Source organism: Ambystoma mexicanum, chromosome 9 (assembly GCF_040938575.1).
Source record: "Ambystoma mexicanum isolate Mex_15411 chromosome 9, UKY_AmexF1_1, whole genome shotgun sequence".
NCBI lineage: Eukaryota > Metazoa > Chordata > Amphibia > Caudata > Ambystomatidae > Ambystoma > Ambystoma mexicanum.
The window spans coordinates 1281356925-1281380395 of record NC_090931.1 but is presented as its reverse complement, the minus strand read 5'-3'; the positions used below and the strand labels follow the sequence as shown (position 1 = coordinate 1281380395).

The window sequence follows — 23471 nt, the reverse complement described above, 5'->3', positions numbered from 1 at the left end:
ACGACAACTCTCTCGAACAAGCTATTATCTCATTTGCCACCAGCCTACAATAAACTAAAGCAACCGATGGAATACTGCACGAAATATCCTAATAAGCGCCTCATGAGAACTCTGCTGAAAGCCTGTTTAAACCTCCTTCCTACCCAGGAAGTCCTAGCAATTCGGGCAGCTTCTAAAGAAAAATCTTGTAGACTTTGCAGAGACCCGCAAGCCACAGAAACTATCAAGCATCTTTTGATGGCGTGTCCGTCCATTGACCATGAAAGAGAGGCCTTCCTCGGCCCTGTGTACAAATCTTCATACGTTGTCGACAACAACATCTGGTGGAATCGCCTGATCACGGGTGCCAAAACGAGATGGCTAATAGCAGCTACCAAACTAATAACCATCGCTTTGGAGAAAACTCCGCAAATTCAGCAAAGTGAACTTTCGTCAAACACTTGTTTGTGAAAACTACTTGTACACAGGAAATGTCACTTCCTTCTTTTAGTCAGCAAGAAAGTTTTCTTCATTTGTAAAAATCTAAAATGATTAAATACAAATAAATAAATAAATAAAGGCACAAAGCACATGAATCTTTCAGTCACATAAAATGAGAGGTATGGAAGTGAAAACTATGCTTTTTGTTGCAAATTATATGAACAAACTGATTTTTGACATGTTCGTGTTTATCTCTTTATCTTAAATGTTCTACCAAACATTGGTGTACTGTTCTTGTCGTTGTCATGTGGCCTGCATGAAATCAATTTTTAAATATCACATTTGTAATGTTTTGAATTTTTTTCATTCATTTTGCTGTTTATTTGCCACCGCTCGAACATTCTTTGGAAAACTGAACCACATACTAACTTTGTAAACTGTGGGTCGAAATGTATCCTTTGGTATTGACCAAAATAAGAAAAAACGCCCTCAAGAAGGACTTCTAATAGTCCGAAATGCATGGCAATTGGCTTGCATCTGCAAATAAATCACCAATATCTTACTTTGAAATTCTAAGAAGTATGTTATTTTGGTGAGATTCACCAGATATTAACAAGAAAACAAGAATCCTCATCCTCATTTTCCTCAAATCGATCCGGTTCACCTGCATTTCGATCTTGTCGTAGCAGGGGACAGCCTTGCATCAACACTTTGGCAGAGGTGCATGTGTTGGAATTAGCCGTTATGCTTTGTGATGGATAAGATAAATGCCTTTGTCAAGTTCTTCGCTGTGTCACCAGTGTCATCTTGTCTCATTGGGCATTTAAAAGTGTAATTATTCATGCCACTAGACACAACACTAGTCAGGACTCGAGTGGCATGCTCAGCTAAAGCCCGTAGTTTAGGTATTGGTACTGTGGGAGCTGTTTGTTTTTCAACATCATTCGGAATAGAAATGGACTCCTCATGCATACGCTCGCATGCAAACCCTTCTGCTACGGTTCACATAGCAACTGCATTAGTCAGTTCTTCAGAGGTAAATGGTTCAATAGTAGGCAGGTTAGTGGGCTCAGTTTGACGAGGTTGGGGAGGCAGCTCGCCATTAGTTATGCTGGCAGCCTCGCCTCTAGGTGCCACATGGGGATGAAGAGTCGGTTACATGCGCAGTTACTGGCAGGGACACAAGAAACCGGGCTGACAGGGTTACAATATCCCAAATGCAGGTGCAGCTACTGCTGCATACTTGCCGTTGCTTCGGAGTTTCTCCCCACTCACTCAACACCTCGTCAGCCTGCGTCAGTGTACCCACCGCGCCTGCCAAATCCAACATTGTAGGTCTGAATTCTGCATGCCCCTCGTGCTCACGGCGTCTTTGTGCTCTTGTCTTGAATAACAACGCCGGCGTCTGTTGCTGTTGAAGAGACTTCGCCCTTTCATGCATGTTGGACATCACCAAGGGGGTGCTCTCGGCACCCGGATCCTGCGACTCTAGTGACTCCAATGACTCTGCGACCACTCCGCGGTGCAAGTAGATTTTTAAACGTAGAGGGCACGTTCAAAGGAAAGAGCGGAGATACTGCACAACGTCCACAGCTCCACCAGCTCCCATGACTCTGCAACGACTCCGCAAGGACGACTTCTTCCTTTTGAGTTGGTGGGACCAATCAACTCGTAAGCCACCTGGATACCATTCTCAAGTAAGGTTAGGATTAACCAGGGAGAGGGATACCAGCTTGTGCGCTTTAATCTACAGCTACTGGAACTGAAGTGACTCAATCTTGTTTGCTTTTTCGACGATCCTGTGCAGTGCAGGAGTCCCCCGATGTCATCCCTCTTGTCCCCACGACTGAGGCGCACGAACAGTGAGATCTGCAGGACCTGCCAGGAACCAACGTCTTCAGCTGCATTTTGTTCTTCATACTAAGGTACTGTGCCAACCCGATTGAGAGAACGCCGCTCTTGCGGTGACAGTTTGTTAAACTTTCACAACTTGCAGGCCTAATCAGCTTGTGACCCGACATATGATTCTTTTTCGCCTAAACTACTTCTGAGAACTTTTGCAAAGACTTTACTGTTTGATACCAGAACTGCTTTTTACTATCCAGAACACTAGCCCATTGACTTTGGCCTGGCCTATTGACTGGAATTGAACTCTTCTGGTGAACTGAAACTATTTCCACTGCCTAACAAGTATATGTGGTCCATTCTACTTACCTTGTCCCTTTTGCTCACTTCTAAGTAACTGAACTGCCATTTGACTCCTATTTTAGGGGAGCTCAAACTGTCTCAAAATCTTGGAGTTTTGTATTGAATGATATGATAGGATATGATATGGCGTTTATAACGCGCCTATACACAAGTGTTTCAAAGCGTGAAGTGCATTGGTATATAATATTAAGTTGTCTTCTTCTAGTGAAATGTTTTCTAAATGATAATAAGTGTTTTACAAAGAAACCTTGAGTATAAGTGTTTACTTGAACCACTGTGATTGAAAGTCCTCTGTGTAATTACTTGTACTGCTCACATTCACTCTTGAGATAAGCCTGGCTGCTCAACTCGCTACCAAAAACTATGTGGTACAGACTTCTACCAAAGGTTGGTTTGGCTAACACCTGTAGTCCTAATTGTGTGTAGTGGTCGCAGAGGGTACTGCATGCAATTCTGCCTAACAGGAAGGTTAGGGCAAGGTAGCCAAGTAGGAGACAACAGGGGAAGGCGAGGAAGCCGTGGAGGGGAGAGAGGGAACAGCAGGGGAAGAAAGGAAATTGATGAGACGTGTGAAGCGTCTATCAAAGAGGAGAAGGTTGGCTTGAGGGCCTTGGACCAAGACAGTACCATTGAAGTAAACATTAATGATGACCTTCGAGGAGTGGAAGGAGGCCAGTAGGGCCTCCCACCGGGTGCCACCATTAATGGGAGAGCAAGAGAAGGGAGAGAGCACAGAGACCATATGTAGAGTCCATAGGTCTGGCGAGGGAACGACAAAGAGTATGTTGGTGAAAGTCTGTCTGGAGGAGGCACTGGTATAGGTGTCGTCGACTGGCTTCCCTTGCTGACACCTGCAGACAGTCGGGAGCCGTCTTTGTGGGAGCACCCTTTGCCTAGGGGCCCTTAGCCGCAGGGGCTGCCGGGCAGAGGTCTGCCCTGGGAGGGTTAGTGAAGACCATGGGTAGACCAATCAGGGTCGGGGGCAGGGAGGCGGGAGAAGGGAGTGAGAAAGGCAACAGGGAAGCCGGGGAACAAATGGAGTGGAGAGAGGGGCAGGAGGCCCAGAAGCTACCAAAAAACAATGGAACCAGAGGCCCAGGAGGGTCTCGGGCAACGTGGCTCACCTGAAGCAGCACTTGCTGAAGGAAGCACGCGGGGAGCAGTGCAGCAGACTGGGCCACCAAGGCCAGGATGAATCGCCAATCAGGGTCGGGCCGGGCTCGGAGGCGGGAGGAGGGAGGGAGAAAGGCAACGGGGAAGCCGGGGCACAAAGAAGATGGTGAAAGAAGACCTAGCCTAGATAGCCTTTGGTGTGGGCTGCACACCCTTGCTAGAGTGGTTTTCCTGAGTCTTAATGTATTTGTTGATTATTCCATTTACTTAATAACAGTCATCTCTTAGTATCTGGTGAATTTCACCAAAATAACACACTTCTTAGAATTTCAAAATAAGATATTGGTGATTTATTTGCAGATGCAAGCCAATTGCCATGCATTTTGGATTATTAGAAGTCCTCCTTCAGGGCGTTTTTTCTTAATTTGATCAATTCCAAAGGATACAATTCGACCCACAGTTTACAATGTTAGTATATTGTACAGTTTTCCACAGAATGTTCGAGCGGTGGCAAATAAACTGCAAAATGAATGAAGGAAATGAAAAACAAAATATGATACAGAACACACCGGGATAACCGGTGCTCAGTGGGATAGCACAATGGTTAGTCAGACAGCGCGTGATCACGAATGATGTATTTTACATTAGACAATCACTACCTTCACTTGCCTGTACTCGAATATATAGAATCTGCGGATATTGAAAGTTATTAAAGGCACAAGCGGAGCTTGAGGCGAGGTTGAGGCAGTCTCCGGCAGTCTCTCTACCTTGTCTATTGTGGGAGGATCCCACCGAACTACTTAAAACCAGTGTATACCGCAGAGCGGTGAGCGGAGCTTGAGGCGAGGTTGAGGCAGTCTCCGCATCCCCGCGGCTCTCGTGGCCCACGACCCCTCGTAATGAAACCTCGTGGACCTAGTGAAGCCCACTTGCACGAAAGCTCAACGATTTCTTCATGTCCTCAAGAACTACAAACAGAACACGCTGCGGAGCAACGACTTCTAAGAAGTAACTTTAAATCTGTAGAAGTTATGTCAATTAAACCACCTACACTAAAAATGAAGGCTCCAAGGATTATTTCCCTGACCCCCTCAGTCTGTGATATATCCAGCGGTACCTTCCCAACCCCGGCAACCCGTTTCGACTTTGAAAATCCTTTTGACGGGGTCCAGCGTTCGCCTTCCATATCCTGCTCGACTCCCACGGAGCAACTACCGTGCGCTACAGGAGCGGAGGAAGTGCCATCTAATCCCTCATTTGCTACAATAAACATAGACGTTCTTACCTTGGAGTCTCCTGTCTCCCCTGTAGGGAGGGGTCGGAGCATGGAGGACACACCGGATTCACTGAACTCCCAAGACGCGGCGGCCTCTACGACACGCCCGCAGTCCACCGCGCTGGAATCTTCTTCCTCCTCTTCCTCCATCAACGCCCAGCCTGCCCAGCCTTCCCGCCAGGCCCTCACGATGGCGAGAGGTGCAGACGATTCGACGGTCGGAGGACGGTCGGCATCTGCCCCTGCGCTAGTACCCTGGGCGGAAAACCGGGATGAGGAGGAAACAGCGAGTGATCTCCCGGACGAAGGAAGAGACCCCACGACTGTAGAGACGCAGTCTCGTGCACGAATGCGGGAACTCTGTTCTCTTGGCAGCGTAGATGCCGCTCCAAGCAAGGCTCTGAGACCTGCGGCAGTAACCTACTCCGGACCAGAAGAGCGTGCGGCCGGCTCTGCAGCGCCCACTCAGGAGCCCCTCTGTCACCCCGAAAATTCACTGTTGTCGCCAGCCACCCCGTTTAATAAACAATCAACGACAAAATCGGCGAGCAGTCGAACCAACAAGAACTCTCCCACAGACGAGCAAGCGGGACAAAACACCCTGGAATTAAATGCGGGAAACCATCCAAGTGCCAAAAATCCTTCTATTCCTAGAACAAATAAAACCTGCAATGCCAATACTTCCTACGAACTTATTGAAGAACTACCCGAAGAATCGGTCCCTGAATCTACTGTTCCCCAAACATTGGCAAAGAATTTACAAGACGCTCGACCAAAAAAATCGCAAAGCATAAAAAGAAAATATAAGAAAAAAGATATAGGAAAAAAAAGCCTCCCGTGCCCATTGCTATCATCGGCGTTAAAAGACTTCTTCAAAAACAATGCAAAAGAAAGTTGGACGAGGCAAATGAACCTCCGGATGCGGAAATTCTGGAAGCAATACAGGATCTCCCACCCGCCACCAAAGCAAGAAAAACAACTTCTCACGTCAAAAAACAAATGGATCCATCAAGTGCCGACAAAAGTGAACCTGATTTAAACGATGCCCTAAAAAAAGGAAGACTTTCTACGAAAATCCAAGATGAAGCAACTCCACCCATCTTGAAAGAAAGTACTCCAGATTCCATGTCCACCACCTTGAATCCCGTGCACTTATCTCTATCGAGCGTGAGTAGCTTGGGAACAACAGAGGCTGCAATGAATAACAAATCTCTTACACCTCCAAAAGGGGAAGATCGAACTGGCGTACTACTGCCACTAATCACTGAATCCCCTATTAAAGAAAAACCTATAGACAAAAATGCACTACTGTTTCCCCCAGTCCCTAACAACCGACAATTATTCGGGACGCAACCATCGACACAACTTCCCCTGGATCAACAAATTGGGAAATCTAAAAATCAAGACCAACCTACTCAAACAGATGAAAGTCTACTTCTCCCTGAGCAATTGTTGAATTCAACACCACGTCCACGTTCGCCACCAAGGAACAGGAGACTAAGCGAAATAGTTCCTCCTAACCCAAAGGACTCTCTGTCAAAAAAAATGACTTAGCCACCATCATATCGGCAATTACAATATCCCTAGCACCATTTGGGAAGCTTTATGAAAACATCAACGAATCGTTAAAGGACAGCATCACAGTAACAGCAATGATGCATACCAAGTTGATATTTGTAGAAGGTTTCATCACTGCCTTGGAGCAAACAAACAAGAAACACAGAGAAACCTGGGACCTGAAGCTGTCGGTATTGGAAGAAAAGCTACGACTGCTACAATCCGCAAGTCTGGAAAAAAGGACCTCAGATGATAAAGAAAACCAGACCATACCTCAAACACAAGCCATGAAAACAGCACCGCTCTTCGTTAACCGAAAAAATAAATCACCTTCTCAAACGACAGAGCCCCTGAAAATGACACTCACAAAAGTCACTTCCAAAAAACCATCATTTCCTACGCTCAATCAACCCCTATTGAAGCTAACAAGAAGCCCTCAACAAGATTCGAGCATAAGGCGTAAATAATCCACAGTAGACCCACCGTCCTCTCTTAAGGGAAACCCTAAAGAAATTAGAACTGCCTCCACTAATGAAGTGACGGACTACGAAAACGGTACTACTGCTACCAACCAGTTCATTCAATCACCACGAACTGCCGACGAATTTATCTGCCAAAGTTCGCTGATTGATTTATCACAACACGAGGACTCAGCGGAAATCATTGAACTTGATACTGAAACGGGAGACAGCCCTGGAAACCAACTTGAAACTCAATCGCGCACACCAATAGAAGGAGCCAACAAATCTGCACCCACCCACCTGAGCAAGGGACCCTCTAACTTAAATCAGGCGGATGACTTGAGTATCGAACAATTGTACAAAAAATTAAAATCCACCAAATCAATCGCCTCAAGCAAATCTTTGCCTACCAAAGAAAAAGGGGCTAAATCTAAATATCAGCATGATTCCACTACAAGATCCAATGGCAAGACTTCTGATTCAGTGCGCTTATTCAAGATCGAACAAAAATCGTCAGAAGTTCATTATATGGTCCTGAATAGAAGAACTGTTCTCAAAATCCTCAAACAGGTCGACATACTTAACACACTAAAGTCTGACGACTTTACGCTCATAGAGCCGTACCACAGAAACAACCAAGCAAAGGCATATCTTCACATCAAAAATTCGGCGCTTCGAGAGATTCCTCAAGAAGCATACGCAAAAGTGGCCCATGAAGGCTTCATCCTGATGGAGATCCAGACCACAAAAAACAGCAAGAGTCAGACGGAAAGCAACAAAATCCCTGCAGTAAAGAACTACAGATACAAATCACAGACTGAAGACTTGTATAGATTGAGAAGACGGGAAAAAGAACACCGCCCCGCTGGGAAAAACCCATCTACCATGAATTCAGAACTTCGGGGAAAGTCTCATCTAGAACCGCCCATTCGAAATACTATCGGGATGTTAACGAAAGACATGAAGATAGAAACGATTCAAGAAATTGCAACAACTTTAGAAGAACATCCCCGTCATTGCATACATCATCAGTGCGCCAAAACGAACGAAGACCTCCATCCCCAGTACACTGTGTACGACCAAAACAAAACACAAACCAGTCTACGACCCACCTACACCCCAAACCAACAAAGGATACATGGTCTTGGTTGCGAGATGCCTTTACTCCGGGTCTTAAGAGATAGCAGCGAGCGAGTGGGGCCAATTCACCATCATGGCGACCCGAATCCAAAAAGGAAGCTCCACGAAATGCTACCCTATCTATAGAGGCCACACGCACCTAACCAAAATCGGCAGCTACAATCTAGGAACCCACGACATTCTATGTCTCCAAGAAACGTGGCTAGTGAATAAACCTGCACTTGACGGCTATACCATCGAGATCTCCCCAGCCCTAAAGGGTCCTTTCGGCAGACCGTCTTCTGGCCTATTGACAGCCATTCGGACTGGGTCGAATATATTCATCACCAAGAAAATCGTAGCCACCTACGCTTTCCTGGCAGTGCTCATAAGAACGAGCAATGAAAATGACTCCGAAGTTTGGGCTATCATTAACACTTACTGGAACCCCCAAAGAACTTCATCCGGCAAATTCTGTGACGAAGCAGCCAACATCATCGATGAAATAATGATTAAACACAAAACTTCGAACATTCTCATCTGTGGAGATTTGAACTGTAACTGCCTGAAGTCAACCTACAATACGCCAGCAACAGAAAGAGGAAAACTGTGGGTTTCGTTAATGAACTCTAAGAACCTTCGAAACGCCGCAAAATCCAACAATCATTCTTCTATCCCTACATGAGAGCGCGACCACTCTACAGCAAACCTTGATTACATCTTTGTTGCAGAAAAAATGTACTCGAACATAACTTCTTTTGAAGTAATCAGAACGGAATTCAGTGACCACAACTTGTTAAACCTTACATGTAGAACAAAGAGACATGACCACCAAGTCTACAACATTGCGGTCGAGGTGAACACTCAGCTCTCCCGTTTGCGTATGAGTGCCAAAGACATCAGATCCTTGACAGACGAATATAATACTCTCATCACAGATACAGAAGCTAATGATACAACATTCAGGACTAGCTACATCCCCTTGCTCCCGCAATTCAAAAAACCTTGGAAAGGGCTTGATAATCGGAGAGGAAATTTTACTCATTCCTACAATCGGACCCTAGTGATCAGACATCACCTAGGAAAATTAAAAAAAGAGGCAACCACTGTGAACTCCACTAATATATGGGAATCCTACCGTCAGGAGCTCAGATCATACAAACAGTGGCTAAGAAACAACAGATCAGCGCTCTACCAAGCAGATGCAGAAAACATGATCAAGACTATAGCCAACAAAAAAACCGAGAATTTTGGAAATTGATCAACGACATGAAACCTCATGCAAACTCGCCGATGATAAATGCAGTTTCTGAAGAATGCTGGTTCAGCCACTTCTCTAAATGTTTGATCATCCTCTGACGGATACCGAGAGGGCAAAGTCACCAACTAAATCTCATTGGGTCGATCTATCTGATGCAGACGACATAAAGACTATCATCATGAAATTGAAACCTTCACGTGCATCTGCACCGGACGGCCTAGCAAATACCGACTTGAAACAACATGCGGAGGCCTGGTCAGCTGCCTTGAGCCTGATATTCAAACATTGCAAGGAACGAAGGATAATTCCGAGCTCCTGGAATCAAGCCATTATCGTCCCGATCTTCAAAAAAGGCACGAGAGAAGATCCATCCAATTACCGCCCTATTGCCCTACTGGATGTTATCGGTAAAGTCTTTGCTACCTCTCTCCTGAGCCACTTCTGGAACTGGATAATTACTTCTCCAGCCAGGGATCCTCTCCAATCAGGTTTCCAAAAAAATGCCAGCACTGCGGCTAACATAATCATCCTGAACATCTTAAAAGAAAAGGTCTTGCTTGGTGCACCCAGAATCTTTCTCGCCTTCGTGGATCTTTCCCAGGCTTTTGATAAAGTAGACAGATCTAAACTGTGGGCCAAGCTGAAGAACTGGAATTGCCCAAATCAGATTCTCGACCCAATCATCGCTCTGCATACGGACAATCATATATCAGTTAGGCTAAACAATAATGGTCTACTCTCCAAGCCCATACCGTCTAATCGAGGAGTCAAACAAGGCTGTCCTCTGGCTCCAGCTCTTTTTATCTCCTTTCTTGGCGATTTTCGAATTTCTCAAGAACTGATTAGATCGTTCCCTCCAAAAATCGGAACTACAACAGTTACCAGACTCCTATACGCAGACAATCTCATTATTTTGGACCATACCCAAGTGGGCCTTCAACGCCAGCTGGACAATCTGCACAAGTACACAAAGGAGAATAATCTGGAGATTAACGACTCTAAAACAAAAATACTAATTCTGAAAAAGTAGGGGAATAAAAAAAAAGAATCATTGAAGTGGTTTTTGAACCAATCGAAAATTGAAATCGTTCCATCATTCAAATATCTGGGAGTGGTCATTGACAGTTCGAAAAAATCTCTAAGCATGCAAAAATCCCTGTGGTCGAAAACAAAAAATCTAACAGCTCAACTACGCGCTGTCGATGGAAAATACGGCAAATTCAGCCTTCTTCCAGCAATCCAATTTTACAAGTCCAAAATAATTCCAACATTGACCTATGGCATGGATGCCAATCTCTCAATTCCAACGACCCTATGGACAGAACTAGAAGGTTTCATTTGGAGGGCAACTTTAGGCTTGCCTAAATCGACAGCTGTGGCACCCATAAGACGCAAACTGGGGTTGCTCTCCATAGAGGCAGTTGTCGCGCAGAGTACGATTCAGCTCTATAGGAAAATACGAAACCAAGACAGCTTGGAAATATACAAGATGATCTCCGAAGAAATATCTAAGGGAAGCAACAAATCCCTAAACAACTGGTCTGATAAACAAAAGCTTACGCTGCGAGAAATAGCCTGTTCAGAAGAGGAACTAATCCAAAATCCATTGAGAATAAAAACAAAAATGGAATGGCTTGATTGGATAAAAACAAACGACAACTCTCTCGAACAAGCTATTATCTCATTTGCCACCAGCCTACAATAAACTAAAGCAACCGATGGAATACTGCACGAAATATCCTAATAAGCGCCTCATGAGAACTCTGCTGAAAGCCTGTTTAAACCTCCTTCCTACCCAGGAAGTCCTAGCAATTCGGGCAGCTTCTAAAGAAAAATCTTGTAGACTTTGCAGAGACCCGCAAGCCACAGAAACTATCAAGCATCTTTTGATGGCGTGTCCGTCCATTGACCATGAAAGAGAGGCCTTCCTCGGCCCTGTGTACAAATCTTCATACGTTGTCGACAACAACATCTGGTGGAATCGCCTGATCATGGGTGCCAAAACGAGATGGCTAATAGCAGCTACCAAACTAATAACCATCGCTTTGGAGAAAACTCCGCAAATTCAGCAAAGTGAACTTTCGTCAAACACTTGTTTGTGAAAACTACTTGTACACAGGAAATGTCACTTCCTTCTTTTAGTCAGCAAGAAAGTTTTCTTCATTTGTAAAAATCTAAAATGATTAAATACAAATAAATAAATAAAGGCACAAAGCACATGAATCTTTCAGTCACATAAAATGAGAGGTATGGAAGTGAAAACTATGCTTTTTGTTGCAAATTATATGAACAAACTGATTTTTGACATGTTCGTGTTTATCTCTTTATCTTAAATGTTCTACCAAACATTGGTGTACTGTTCTTGTCGTTGTCATGTGGCCTGCATGAAATCAATTTTTAAATATCACATTTGTAATGTTTTGAATTTTTTTCATTCATTTTGCTGTTTATTTGCCACCGCTCGAACATTCTTTGGAAAACTGAACCACATACTAACTTTGTAAACTGTGGGTCGAAATGTATCCTTTGGTATTGACCAAAATAAGAAAAAACGCCCTCAAGAAGGACTTCTAATAGTCCGAAATGCATGGCAATTGGCTTGCATCTGCAAATAAATCACCAATATCTTACTTTGAAATTCTAAGAAGTATGTTATTTTGGTGAGATTCACCAGATATTAACAGATGACCATTATTAAGTAAAAGGGAATAATCACCAAATACATTAAGACTCAAGAAAACCACTCAAGTGGTAATTTGGGTGTGCAGCCCACACCGAAGGCTATCTATCCTAAATCTTTCCCAACGCTCCTTGACCGGGAAGGTGTTGAATTGGCGTGTTGGGTCAGGAGGTGTTTAGCCTGACCTTTGTGAGCTGTAGTCGAGTGGGTGTCTGAAAATGGCATGGCAGCGTGGTCAGACCAGTCAAGTGGGATAGGGTCTGTACGGTGATGCAGGAGAATGATATGAAGACTAAGTGTAGGGTGTTGCCTTTGTTTGCCTGGGGGAGAGCACAAATTGCTTAAGGTCCATGGAAGAGGTCAGTGCGAAAAGCATGCTTCGAGTATGGTTGTCAGCCTGTGATGGTGGGGACGTTAAAATCACCAGGAAAGACATTACTAGAATGTGCTAATTTGGCAGGGTAGAGTAAGTTAAAGATGTCTGCAATGAAAGTCACTCCTGTGAGGTGGTCCGTAGATGAGGTTGAAGGTGATGGATTCCTTGTGTGAGAGAGGGAACTGGCAGACAAGTGATTCCAATTAGCTTGTTCTGGGAGAGGGGATGTTGAAGCATGGCCAATCATTCCTGTGGATGATTTCCACTCCACATCCTGCCCTTCCTGGCCGGTCGTCATGTTGGATGCAGTAGCCTTTGGGTAGGAGGACATCAAACCTGTGGAGAAGATGCGTTAAACCATGTTTCAGTGATGAGCAGGCTATCAAGGTTGTTGTACGAGAGGAGGTCAGCGATCTCTGCAGCGTGAGCGAGCATTGATCAACATGAGAGGACCTGTGCATGTGGTCCGTGGGTGTTGGATGGGGGCAATGGCTATATTGATGTTCGCTAGGGTAGCTTGCCAGGGCTGGCAAGGGCACTTGGCTATTCAAACCCTAGTGAGAGTGGGGATTGGCTGTGGAGGAAACACATTGTTATGCACTTTGGTGAGTAGCAGTAGTGGTGATTAGTTTGTAGGTGAAATACAGTTTAGTGGGTTAGGCCCTTGGCCCTATCAGGCCCAAACAGGCACCAACAGGTGAGGGCCTGGTCTTCGCTCGCCGTTTGCAGAGGATGCCGGTGATGATGACGCCTAAGGGAGGACTGATTAAATGGGTGGTGGACAGAGCAATTGAGTGACAGGGCCTGGTCACATGACCATCAACCTACTCAATGCTGTCTGACTGAAGCTGGTCTAGAGTCCTTAAGTAGAGGCTTGGAAGGCGCGTAAACTGGAGGTAGGTGGACCAACTGAGTGTCCGGGCCTGGCCACGTAATGTTGTCTGCCTCGAGCACATCATTACTTACCTTCTTTTGTGTTAAGTTATTGTATGCATTCCTATAATCCTAAAGGTGACTGTATATATGTTTTATAATTGAGTGTTGTGTGGTAGTAGTATTACCTGCTTATTTAATTTCTTAATGTGCTTCTGGGCTTAAAATAGAGTATTTTAGTACTTAGCTGTCTAAATTGAATTGTGTTCTTCACTGTGTGGACTCGTGGACCTGTGACCCTACTCCCTTTCTCCTGAGAGTAGCATGGACTGCTCTCCATTGCTACCATGATTGGATTTTGGTTAACCTCTCAGAGTATCCATGGTCTCCAGAACTAGGGTGGCCTTCTATAATCTGTCCACCAGGCCCGATTCTAGACATCTGTTAACACTGAGCACCCTTTTCGAACCTATGCACAAGGGTGATTTACAACACCTTTCCTTGAACTAGTGTTTCTCATAGCTGTTACTTCTGTATGCAGAGCTGGTGAAATCCAGGCTCTATGTGCAAATTAACCTTGCACAGTGTTTCATAAAGACCAGCTGACTCTGAAAATTCACCTTTCCTTTCTTCTCCCTAAGGTTGTTTCAGATTTTCATGTCAACAAATCTATCTCCATTCCTGTCTTTTTAGCCAACCCTTCCACTCAAGTAAAAAGGTTGTTGCACATCCTTGATGTAACAAGGATATTAAAGGTTTTTCTTTTTGTAACTTTCCTTCTATTGACATAATTTGCTGTGTCCTATCCTTTAGCCATATTGATTTCTAGCAGTCTTCTGCCCTCACAGGTCTGGCAACCCCATGTAAGGTAAAGCACTTCCTGCAATCCAGTATGAACTGGTTTCGCCTGTTTGGTCCCAATAAACATCTCTGCCAGAAAGTTCCTGTTTCTGGGAAGATGTGGGGTTTGTGGCTGCGATAACCTATTACCTGTGAATGATGCTAATCCTTGCCATTGTTTGGCTGAGGCAGCCCCAGCTCTTATTTGCAATATGAATAGAAGCCCTGCCACTGTTTCGAAGTTCTACTATTAAAGACAAGAATCTAGCCTTTGCTGAAGACTCCAAAGATTGCTACCAATGACAACTAGCATTGCCAAAGCCATCTCCTGGTGAAGCCTTGCCACTTCTGCTGCAACCACAGAAGTCCCTTGTTGACTTGGCACCTTGACACTTGGACTGCCGAGACCATCAATTCATGGGCTCTGCGCCTGAAGCTTGCTGTCAAAAGACTTGTGGCCCGGGACCATCCTGTGCATGGCCCATCCAAAGACAAGCCCTCTCTGCTGCTCTGGTCGCAGTCCCAAGCTGCAACTTGGGCCTCTGCAGGCTGTCTACTTTTGACCTATTAGCTCTCTTGCTGTTGCTGCTCTCCTGCTTGAAAGGAGCCTTCCTGGAGCTGAATCTTTACCTTTGCCACAATTCCAGCCTGCTGACTCCTGACCGGGGTTTCTTTGCTGCTGCCCTGCTTGTGTCCTGGAGGTCTCTTCATATTGTGTGGCTGGCTTTGGCAACTCTCCTGAGGAGTCTGTCATATTTAGCTGTGGGTCTGTTGGAGCTGTCCCAGAACCGGAGCTTGGAACCGCCATGTAGCTGGATCCAATTGTGATGCCATCTTCCACAATGGCACCTGTGACCCCCCTGGACCTCCATCAATGTGACCAACAGCAGATGTAAGTGTCCAAAGTGAATGTGAGTATCCCAGAGTTGGTCATTCTGAAATTCAGACGCAGGGGTGCGAGTACCTACCTATTTTTGTGCCACCTTCCCACCATAGGTATTATATGGGTGCAAAGTCTTCTTCCTAGCACGCTTGTCTGGCTGTGATTGGCAGAGTTCTAGCCACGGATCCGCCCCAATGTGTAACCCCTAGTGTGGTGTGATTGGTATTCAATAGCTAACATTCCTACGTACCAGTTAAATCAGAAGGTGCTTTTTAACTCCTCTTTCTATCAACATATTTGATTTGACAAATCTTGTACATGGGACATTTTAGAAATATCTGCACCCCTTTCCTGTACTGAATTGATAACTAGTTCCATCACTAGCTCCAACTTTGACTCTGAGGCACTTGGCCTTCTTACCCGAAAGCGAAGGAATCCGAGCATTAAGTGTCTGCCTTATATTTATAAGGTAGGGTATATGGTTCGTTTTAACGCATTGTTCATTTCACTTTACCTTGATTGAGTTTAGCTGGACTAAGTGCCAGTAACCCTGTTGATACACTAAGTTGGCCTCACAGAACCCTATCACAGGTCAGGTTTCGAAATCTATCTTCATATATCAAGAAACAAAACAAAGAAGTAAAAGTAAATCCACGAAGAACAACACAGGTCCCTCAACTTTGAAACAGTCCATCTGCAGGCGGATACCCTGTATCCAGCTCTGACGGCCAACAAACCTTCGCCTGGAAAACCTAGAGCCCATTCTACTCAAGCAGGGCTCTGCAACCTTTGGCTTTCCCAGATGTTTTGGATTACAACTCCCATCAGCCGGTGCCAGCATTATCAGTGATGTGGGATCATGGGAATTTTAGCCCAAAACATCTGGTGAACAGGTTGTAGACGTCTTTACCTGAAGTAAGACTGCTACTGCAACAATTGAGAAATATTCTGGTTTTGGAGGCCTGTAAGGCAGCAACCTAGAAATCAGTTCATACTTTCTCAAGCCATTATTGCCTAAATTCAGATTCCAGAACAGATTCACAAGTGGGGCAGGCTTCACTACCCAACTGCTTTGGCTAAGCTAAATTTAGTGTTAGTACTACTAACATTTATTTATTTGTATAAGAACGTTTTGTTATTTCCCCCAATCCCCTATGGGAGCTTGAGGGACGTTTCAGTATCTATGCAGATTCCAAGATGAACAAGGAATTGTTACTTGTAAATCCACTTCATCCTGTGTGTCTCATCGCAAATTTATAATAACCCTCCCACCTGTCCTTATTAATTGGGGTTCTCATTCGCAGCATCAAAACAAGAAAGTATTGCTTTAATGTGCAAGCTATTTTCAAAGATGTCTCTATAAATAACGGACTTCAACTGCCACTGTGCACTCTGTGACCTTAAAGACACTGCTGTGTTCTTTTTCACCTGCTATTAAGTTTTTGATCTGTCCAGTCTATGGAAAGGGTTGCAGAAATGAAGTCTAACTACACTGCTTTTCCTTTATGGAGGGGAACTGTCCAAAACAAGTTTTGTCTTACCAGATGGGCATTATTATGTATTATATACAGGATGTTCTTGACTATTGCACATGTGAGGAGACCTTTCACTCCCATCTTTAAGTGTTTCAGGATGCTGCGCATGTGCAGAGATATTCCATTGTTATGAATTCAATGAAGATTCCTAGGTTGAAGACCTGTATTTACAAGTAAGTAATTATTCCCTAGTCTTCCTTGCATTGGGAATTTGGACAAATTAACTATGTTTATGTGTGTACCATATATTGTCAACACCTTCAGAGTGCTTAAAGAAAAGTAACATGTCTGTTTCACCACAGACGACTAAACCATTTGGGAAAGATTGAAAAACATTTTTCTGCAAACAGCTGTATGACCGACTGAAGCGGTAGAACTTAAAGTATGTATGTTTTATTTTATAAACATTTAATAGCGCAACATTTCTGAATTAATGGAGAGAATGTAGCATGCATCTGGTGAAATAAAAAATAGTTCTATTCTTTGCAATGAAAACCTAATCTTCTAGTGCAGGTAAAAGAGCACTGCAAAGATTGAGCTGAAGTCTGAGTTGAATTCCCAAATGCCAGATTAATTAGGCCACATGTCCTTACAAACAAAGATAAGTGTAAAATGTAATGTACACAAATGCTGAGGTACAGGTTTGATGTTGAAAAGGCAATGTGTGTTAATTCGTACCAAATGTTTGTTCTTCCGTCGTGGTAGTTTCCCTAATTTGACAAAATACTTGCTGCTTCCTCCTGACTTTTAGAGATTAGGCATTGATGCTCAAGACCTTATTGTATTTAACACTACCATTTTCCAACAGCCACTTAGACATGTTTTCATTTCCTAGGAGATATGAAGATTGTACAGATGGCACAGAAGTCGAAAGAAAAGACAGTGCCCAATCTTTAGATTTGGATGCAACACCTAATTATAAAGCTCTGCTTAAGGTACCCCAAATATCTGCATTCAACTGTATTCAACATGTGAATTTGAAAATGTGTCATAGTAGTTAATGGCTTAACTTATGTTTTTGAAAAGTCATACCAGGATCAGCTAAAGGATTCGAAAATAAAGCTTGAACAGAATCTGCTTGAAAATGTAAACCTCCAGAAAGATCTAGATACAAGGTGAGAGACAACAAAAAATGCCTGAATTAAGTGATCTTAAATTCTTGTGCACAAATATCAGTAATAAATAAAGTAGATTATCCACACAGACAAATGTATTGTATTATAAGAGGAATAAACCAGTACAATGCTAATAAAGGACCGAATGCTAATCAATCTGTTGCATCAGATAATACTTTTTCTCATGTTACTGGTTATCGTACACGAGGTTCTACAGTCAACAAAGCAAGTTAGGGTCTGCACACTCTTCCAGCTTGCAAGGTAAATTTGATAGTTGCTGTTCTTAATTCTTTCAGATGTTGCTCTACATAGGTGCAGGACATTCTTGATGGCAACTCTCCATAGCTTTGAAGTTGAGGATTCTGAACGGTTTATAGTTAATATTTTGAATTTCATTATTTCTAATGCAAAAATGTCGAAAAAATATTACCAAAAAGAAAAAATGTCGAATGACTTTTTTTGTTATATTTTGTTTGCAATGGGGTGGTTCCACCTCAACCCCCCCTTTTTTTTGTTGTTTTTTAACCCTTTTTATTTTACTCGCAAAAAAAACCCATGTAAATTAAAAAAATAATATATTCGATTTTATTTTCGGTATTTTTTTTGGACATTTTTGGGATCCTACATTTTTTTTCGACATATTAACTGGATACCATTCTGAACTTAACATTTGCAAAAGAACAATGATAATTTCAGCACGTCCATTGCATAGTGTGGTGTTGGCATCCCATTTCTGCCCTAGGGTGATTATATCCCCCTTCATTGGTTTTAGGGAGTGGGCTGGTGGCAACAGTTTTTTAGTTTTGCCTTCACCAAAGGTAAACAGCATTTTAATGTATTGGTAATCCACTGTACCCTTCTGGTAGCCATTTCTGTACTAATGTGGTTTAAGTCCTGCTTTTGGCCACTTTGTTTTAGGGTCTTCCATTTTTCCTGGACAACCATGAGGTAGGGCTTAAAATACTGTTCTGCCCACATGGGCTCTTTGTGAGTCCGTGAACAGCGTTGATGTTCACACTGGTTTAGACCAGTGCCTATCACTGGACGGCCAGATCACATCCTGCGCTGGTCGTTTGAGTTGAGTGCCAGATTCAGGGGCCAGCCAGGTGGTATGGCCTACTGACCCTTTGTCCCTACTCCCTTGTAAGTGATGGTACTTGAGGGGAAACCCTGTACCTAAGCACTCACTTGCTGCTTGAAATTTTGCAAGAGTAGGTTTACATTGTTTCGAGAGGATGTCCTGTCATTTTTCACTCTCAGCAAGTCCTATACCGTGCCTGTATGCTTTGGAGCAAATAGCTGTCAAGAATACAGCACCGATAGGAGGCAAAAACTCTTTTCAGATATTAACACTAAAGGTTTGCCCAGCCCGCTCTCTGAAGAAAGGTCAAGAGAACGGCATAAGGAATCTTACCCGTAGAATGATATTACAAAGCACGACACTGCACACAACCATACACAATATTATTCCATTGAGGCTGATGCAAAAGACTGTTAAGCCAGCTCTGACCCCCCCACACCCTAACAGCCCAACAGCACTTGCAGGGCACCTCCAAGTGCGCGTGCCCCAGACTTTAAATAGGCGTCAGGCAGTGGAGCCAGAAACACAAGCAATCTCTAAAAAAAAGAAAAGGGTAACGTAAGAGATGTCTAACTTGGAATCCTACAGAGCCACAATCCACTTATACAACGTAGATTAAGAGTAAACTGCTTGGTACAAAGGAAAAGGTAAGTCCAATGCACAGAAGGAGTCCAATGCAACCAAAAGCTCCAATGTACATTAATTCGTAATTACTTGGAATGGAAGTCTTTACAGCGTTTCGCCATTGACAGATGAGGCAGAGCTTCCTCTTGCTGACTCGCTTACTGCTGGGATTTTACATGGAATTTTCCAAGTGCCATGACTCAGACCATACAGCTATGGAGTGACGGCAGTCCAACCAGCCCAACAGCACTTGCAGGGCACTTCCGGTTGCCACTCTTCTTTTCTGAATCATAATATCGCAGGGCATGTAAATCTCTAGTATACTCTCCCCATCAGTGTCACTGTCAGTGAACAGATCTTCATCAGTTAACTCTCTCAGTGGGATGTTTGGGTCAATACACAATACTGTCCTCCACTCACATCCGTGTGTATCTAGGCCTATTGCTGCAATGCCTTTTGCTGACACTTGCACTCCCTGTAGGTCGAGTGAAATCACTGTCCCTGGCATTATTTCAGGGGTGGCCACAGAGCGAAATATTAAATCAGAAGGTACTCTCCACTCTTTTCTTGTTAACTCGGGTACTGCTCTTGCCAATTCTTGTATCCCGTAAATGAACATATCAGTATTTGTGGGTATTCCTCACACTGTTGTCTCATTTGCTAGTGTCTGTATCAATAGCATTGCTCGAAGTGTACACATTCCTGGGGTGGAACATACTATTCTTCTCTGTGTGAATGCAATTGTCATGTTGAGCTTGCTCAATAGATCCCGACCCAATGAATTTATGGGAGATTCCTCATGATACAATAGGGGTGCTTGTATCGTTTTACCTCCTATTCTGACATCCAAATCCTCTGTGTATGGAACCGTGACTACTGCCCCAGAGAATCCCTGCATCTTGAGATTTTTGCCAGAAAGCGGAAAAATCGCCTTCGCGTAAACATGATTTTTCCGCCCCCGAGTCCACCATAAAGATGAACTGCTTGTTTCCTATCTCTGCCCCCACCAGTGGTTCCTCATCTGGTCGTAAGGTACTCGATAGTACGGGACACGCGAGTACTCTCTGTTGTCTGTCCTAGTTGGGGTGGATGTCAGTTCCGGGGCAAGTGAAAAGATTCTCACCGAGCACACACGTTCCTTGGAACGGAGATGGTGAGCCATTAGCTTTAGTAGCAAATCTATTTGTATGCGTGTGTGCCACTTGATTTTGCTGTATTGGACGGCATTACATGCTGTGTGGGGGGTGTCTGAGTGTATTGTATCCTGGGATGGGCCTGCTTTCTGGCTGTCCGTCATTTTCATAACTTCCTATGGGTAGGCCATAAGGGCAACCCGGGTCTGGGTGTCCATACTGTTGTTCATTGCCATATCTCTGGTTGTTCTGATAATTCCCCATGGGCTTACTCCGGCATTCCCTTGCAAAGTGACCCCACCTTCCGCACGGCCAGCACTGTCCCGGAGCACCCCCCCTCTGTCCTTGTCCACCATATCCTCCTCCTCCCCCCGCTGTCCTCTGTACCCACCTCTTCCTGTGGCGGGTCTTCCTTGCCACTGGGGTCCCATGTAACGTTCCTCTCCTCCCCACTGTTCCTGTCCATTGTCTGCCCATGCTGCAGCTATTCTACCTTGTATCGCTACAGACACCTCCCTTTCTTCTCTTTGCTGTTCTGGGGACGGCATTGCAGTAACTGCCGCGACCCTCACTAACTTGCTTTGTACCAACTTCGCTTCCTCTGCTAACCTCCTCTGTGCTGTTTTTCTCTTTCTTTGAGCCTTCTGCAATGGTGCACTATGATGCTTTGTATTTCTGGCCAGCCCTTGGCTTCTATCGCAGATATCTTATCAAGAGCCTTCTATACCTCCTTCGGGAGACCTCTTTTGATAATGAAGTAAAATAGGGAGGTGGATTGGTCCCAGGCCGTCTACGCCCGCCACATCTCTTGCACCCAAAGAATGAACTGCGCAGCATCTTCCTTGTCCCCCATAGTGCATTGCATTATTGAGTGTTTTCAAGGGTATCTGGGAAGGTTCTCTGCAGTGCATCCCACACTTGTGCTCTTACATTATTAAAGGACGTGCCATCATACATATCATTCCCCAGGGATACTCCCGGGAACCCCACTTTCACCCACACTGCGTCTGCTTGGTCTCCTACTGCAGTCTCTAAGAGACTTTTAACATCTCCAATTGCTAAGGGGACACTAGCTGTATTCTTTCCAAACGCATAGATCCATTTTCCTGCGCCCCCAGAAAGTGGTGGGTGGGCATTGAGAAGATTGTTTTTGTCCATTAGTGCCCAAGGCACATAATGGGGCCTTCCCGGTCCTTTATGAATGAGTGGCATTTGTAATTTCAACCTCACTTTTTCCTTACTTACCTTCACTGCTTTCTTTTACGATAATGCTATCCTCCCTAGTCTGTTCCTTAATCTTCCCTCCCATCCTGCTTCCTCTGTTACTTGTGGGGTGGCCCAATGTACTTACGGTAGCGGTATCCCTCCTGCAGCCCCTCCTTCGTCCTCCTCAAAATCACTCCAACATTCTTCATCCCCCTCTGAAGCCACAGTATCGTAACTCACACTCTGTCTCCCCTTCTCTTTCTACTCGCACCGCTTTGATTGGTGCACTGTCTATTCTAAAGAAATAATCCCTGGATTTCCACTCATCCTCTGGTAGTAGAGAGGAACTGTTTACTGGGGGTTGTACCAGCGGTTGGCCTCGCCCAGGCACTGATAAAGGTGTTTTGCATAATGTTTGCAATCGGGCCATTTCTGCTTGAGTGGATGTTAGTACTATATCTGGATCTCTATTTGTTGGCCCTGTGGGGTCAGGAGTTTTTGTTAGTTGGACATACAGAGGGGATGGGGTGGTTGCCGGAGTAGTTGGCGCACTTCCCCCAGGTACATACACTGGGTCTGCGTACCCCTCTGTGGGTCGCGGGAGCAGCGTGTATAGTTTTTTTGACTCTTTATTCTCTTTCTCACCATTTCCCTTATCTTGCCCTTCCCCAGTCACTCCCCCCCTTCCTTGTCCTTACTCTGCGTGGCGGGTGCTTCTTCAAACATCCTCCCCAAGTCTAATACTTCCCTCCTATTTTGGTGCTTCTTCCCCTTGTATTTAGCCATTAAATGGGTGGCCACATGATCAAGTATTCTCTTATCAAAGGACCCCTCCTCAGGCCAGGTACAGGTCGTTCCCTGACCCTTCAGTTCCGTCACCCACTCACTGTGATATTTTTTTATCTTCTCTTGGTACAAGGGGAGGTTTTTACAAATATGAGACAGTGAGGTGTCCATCCCCCATGTTTTGCCTGGGGCTTCCTTTTCTCTCCCTTCTGTTAAGTTCTTCAATTTAGAGGGTAATACAGGGGTACATATGTTTTTTTACCTCAAACCCTCTTTAGGACTCTTTTTCTTTGTTAAACACAAATAACCTGAACTATGGAACACTTGGACAAAACAAAACCATCAAATATTTCAACAATACAGAACATAAAACAGAAAGTTCAACTTTTTTACCCTTACCCAGCAATCCCCTAACCCTCTTTCGCACATTCTCCATTCACATAACCGTGCCCCTCCTGGGCCTTCCTCTGCAATACTAAAAAAAAACACTACAAAGAATAATAACCTAAAACAACAACTACTGTTTACTAGCCTACTCCTTATATGAGGCTCCTACTTTATTCTCTTTTCCCATTTAATCTCTGCACTGGTCGGGAGAGGCAATCCGGCTTCTACCCCTTTTCATAGCTAGGTTCCAGTATCTCCTCTTATCTTCCACTTATTTCTCCATATAAAAAACAATGGCCATAAAAAGATACATATTCTCATCTACATATCCCATTCACTCACACTTTACCCATGTGCGTTCTTTCCCCTTATTATTGCATCTCCCAACAATATACTCCCACTCGTCCCTTATCTGTTTCTCCCTTGCAATTCGTACTCACGTGTCGGTGTTCTTCCAAGAGCCTCCATTTGCGGTGTATACAGAGGGGGGCCTCCCGGTGGTGGGCCCTGCTCAGCTCCGGCGTGCAGTTGGGTATT

General features: G+C 44.4%; 1 protein-coding gene across 1 annotated transcript in view; it reads left to right on the top strand.

Moving 5' to 3' along the window:
- Nucleotides 1–23471, top strand: part of CEP70 (centrosomal protein 70) — a 1232997-nt gene that overhangs the window by 525177 nt on the left and 684349 nt on the right. Inside the window, exons 8-9 of the mRNA XM_069616613.1 lie at nt 17438–17537; nt 17629–17717. Coding sequence (XP_069472714.1) covers nt 17438–17537; nt 17629–17717 — 189 coding nt within the window. The remainder of the gene's footprint in view (nt 1–17437; nt 17538–17628; nt 17718–23471) is intronic.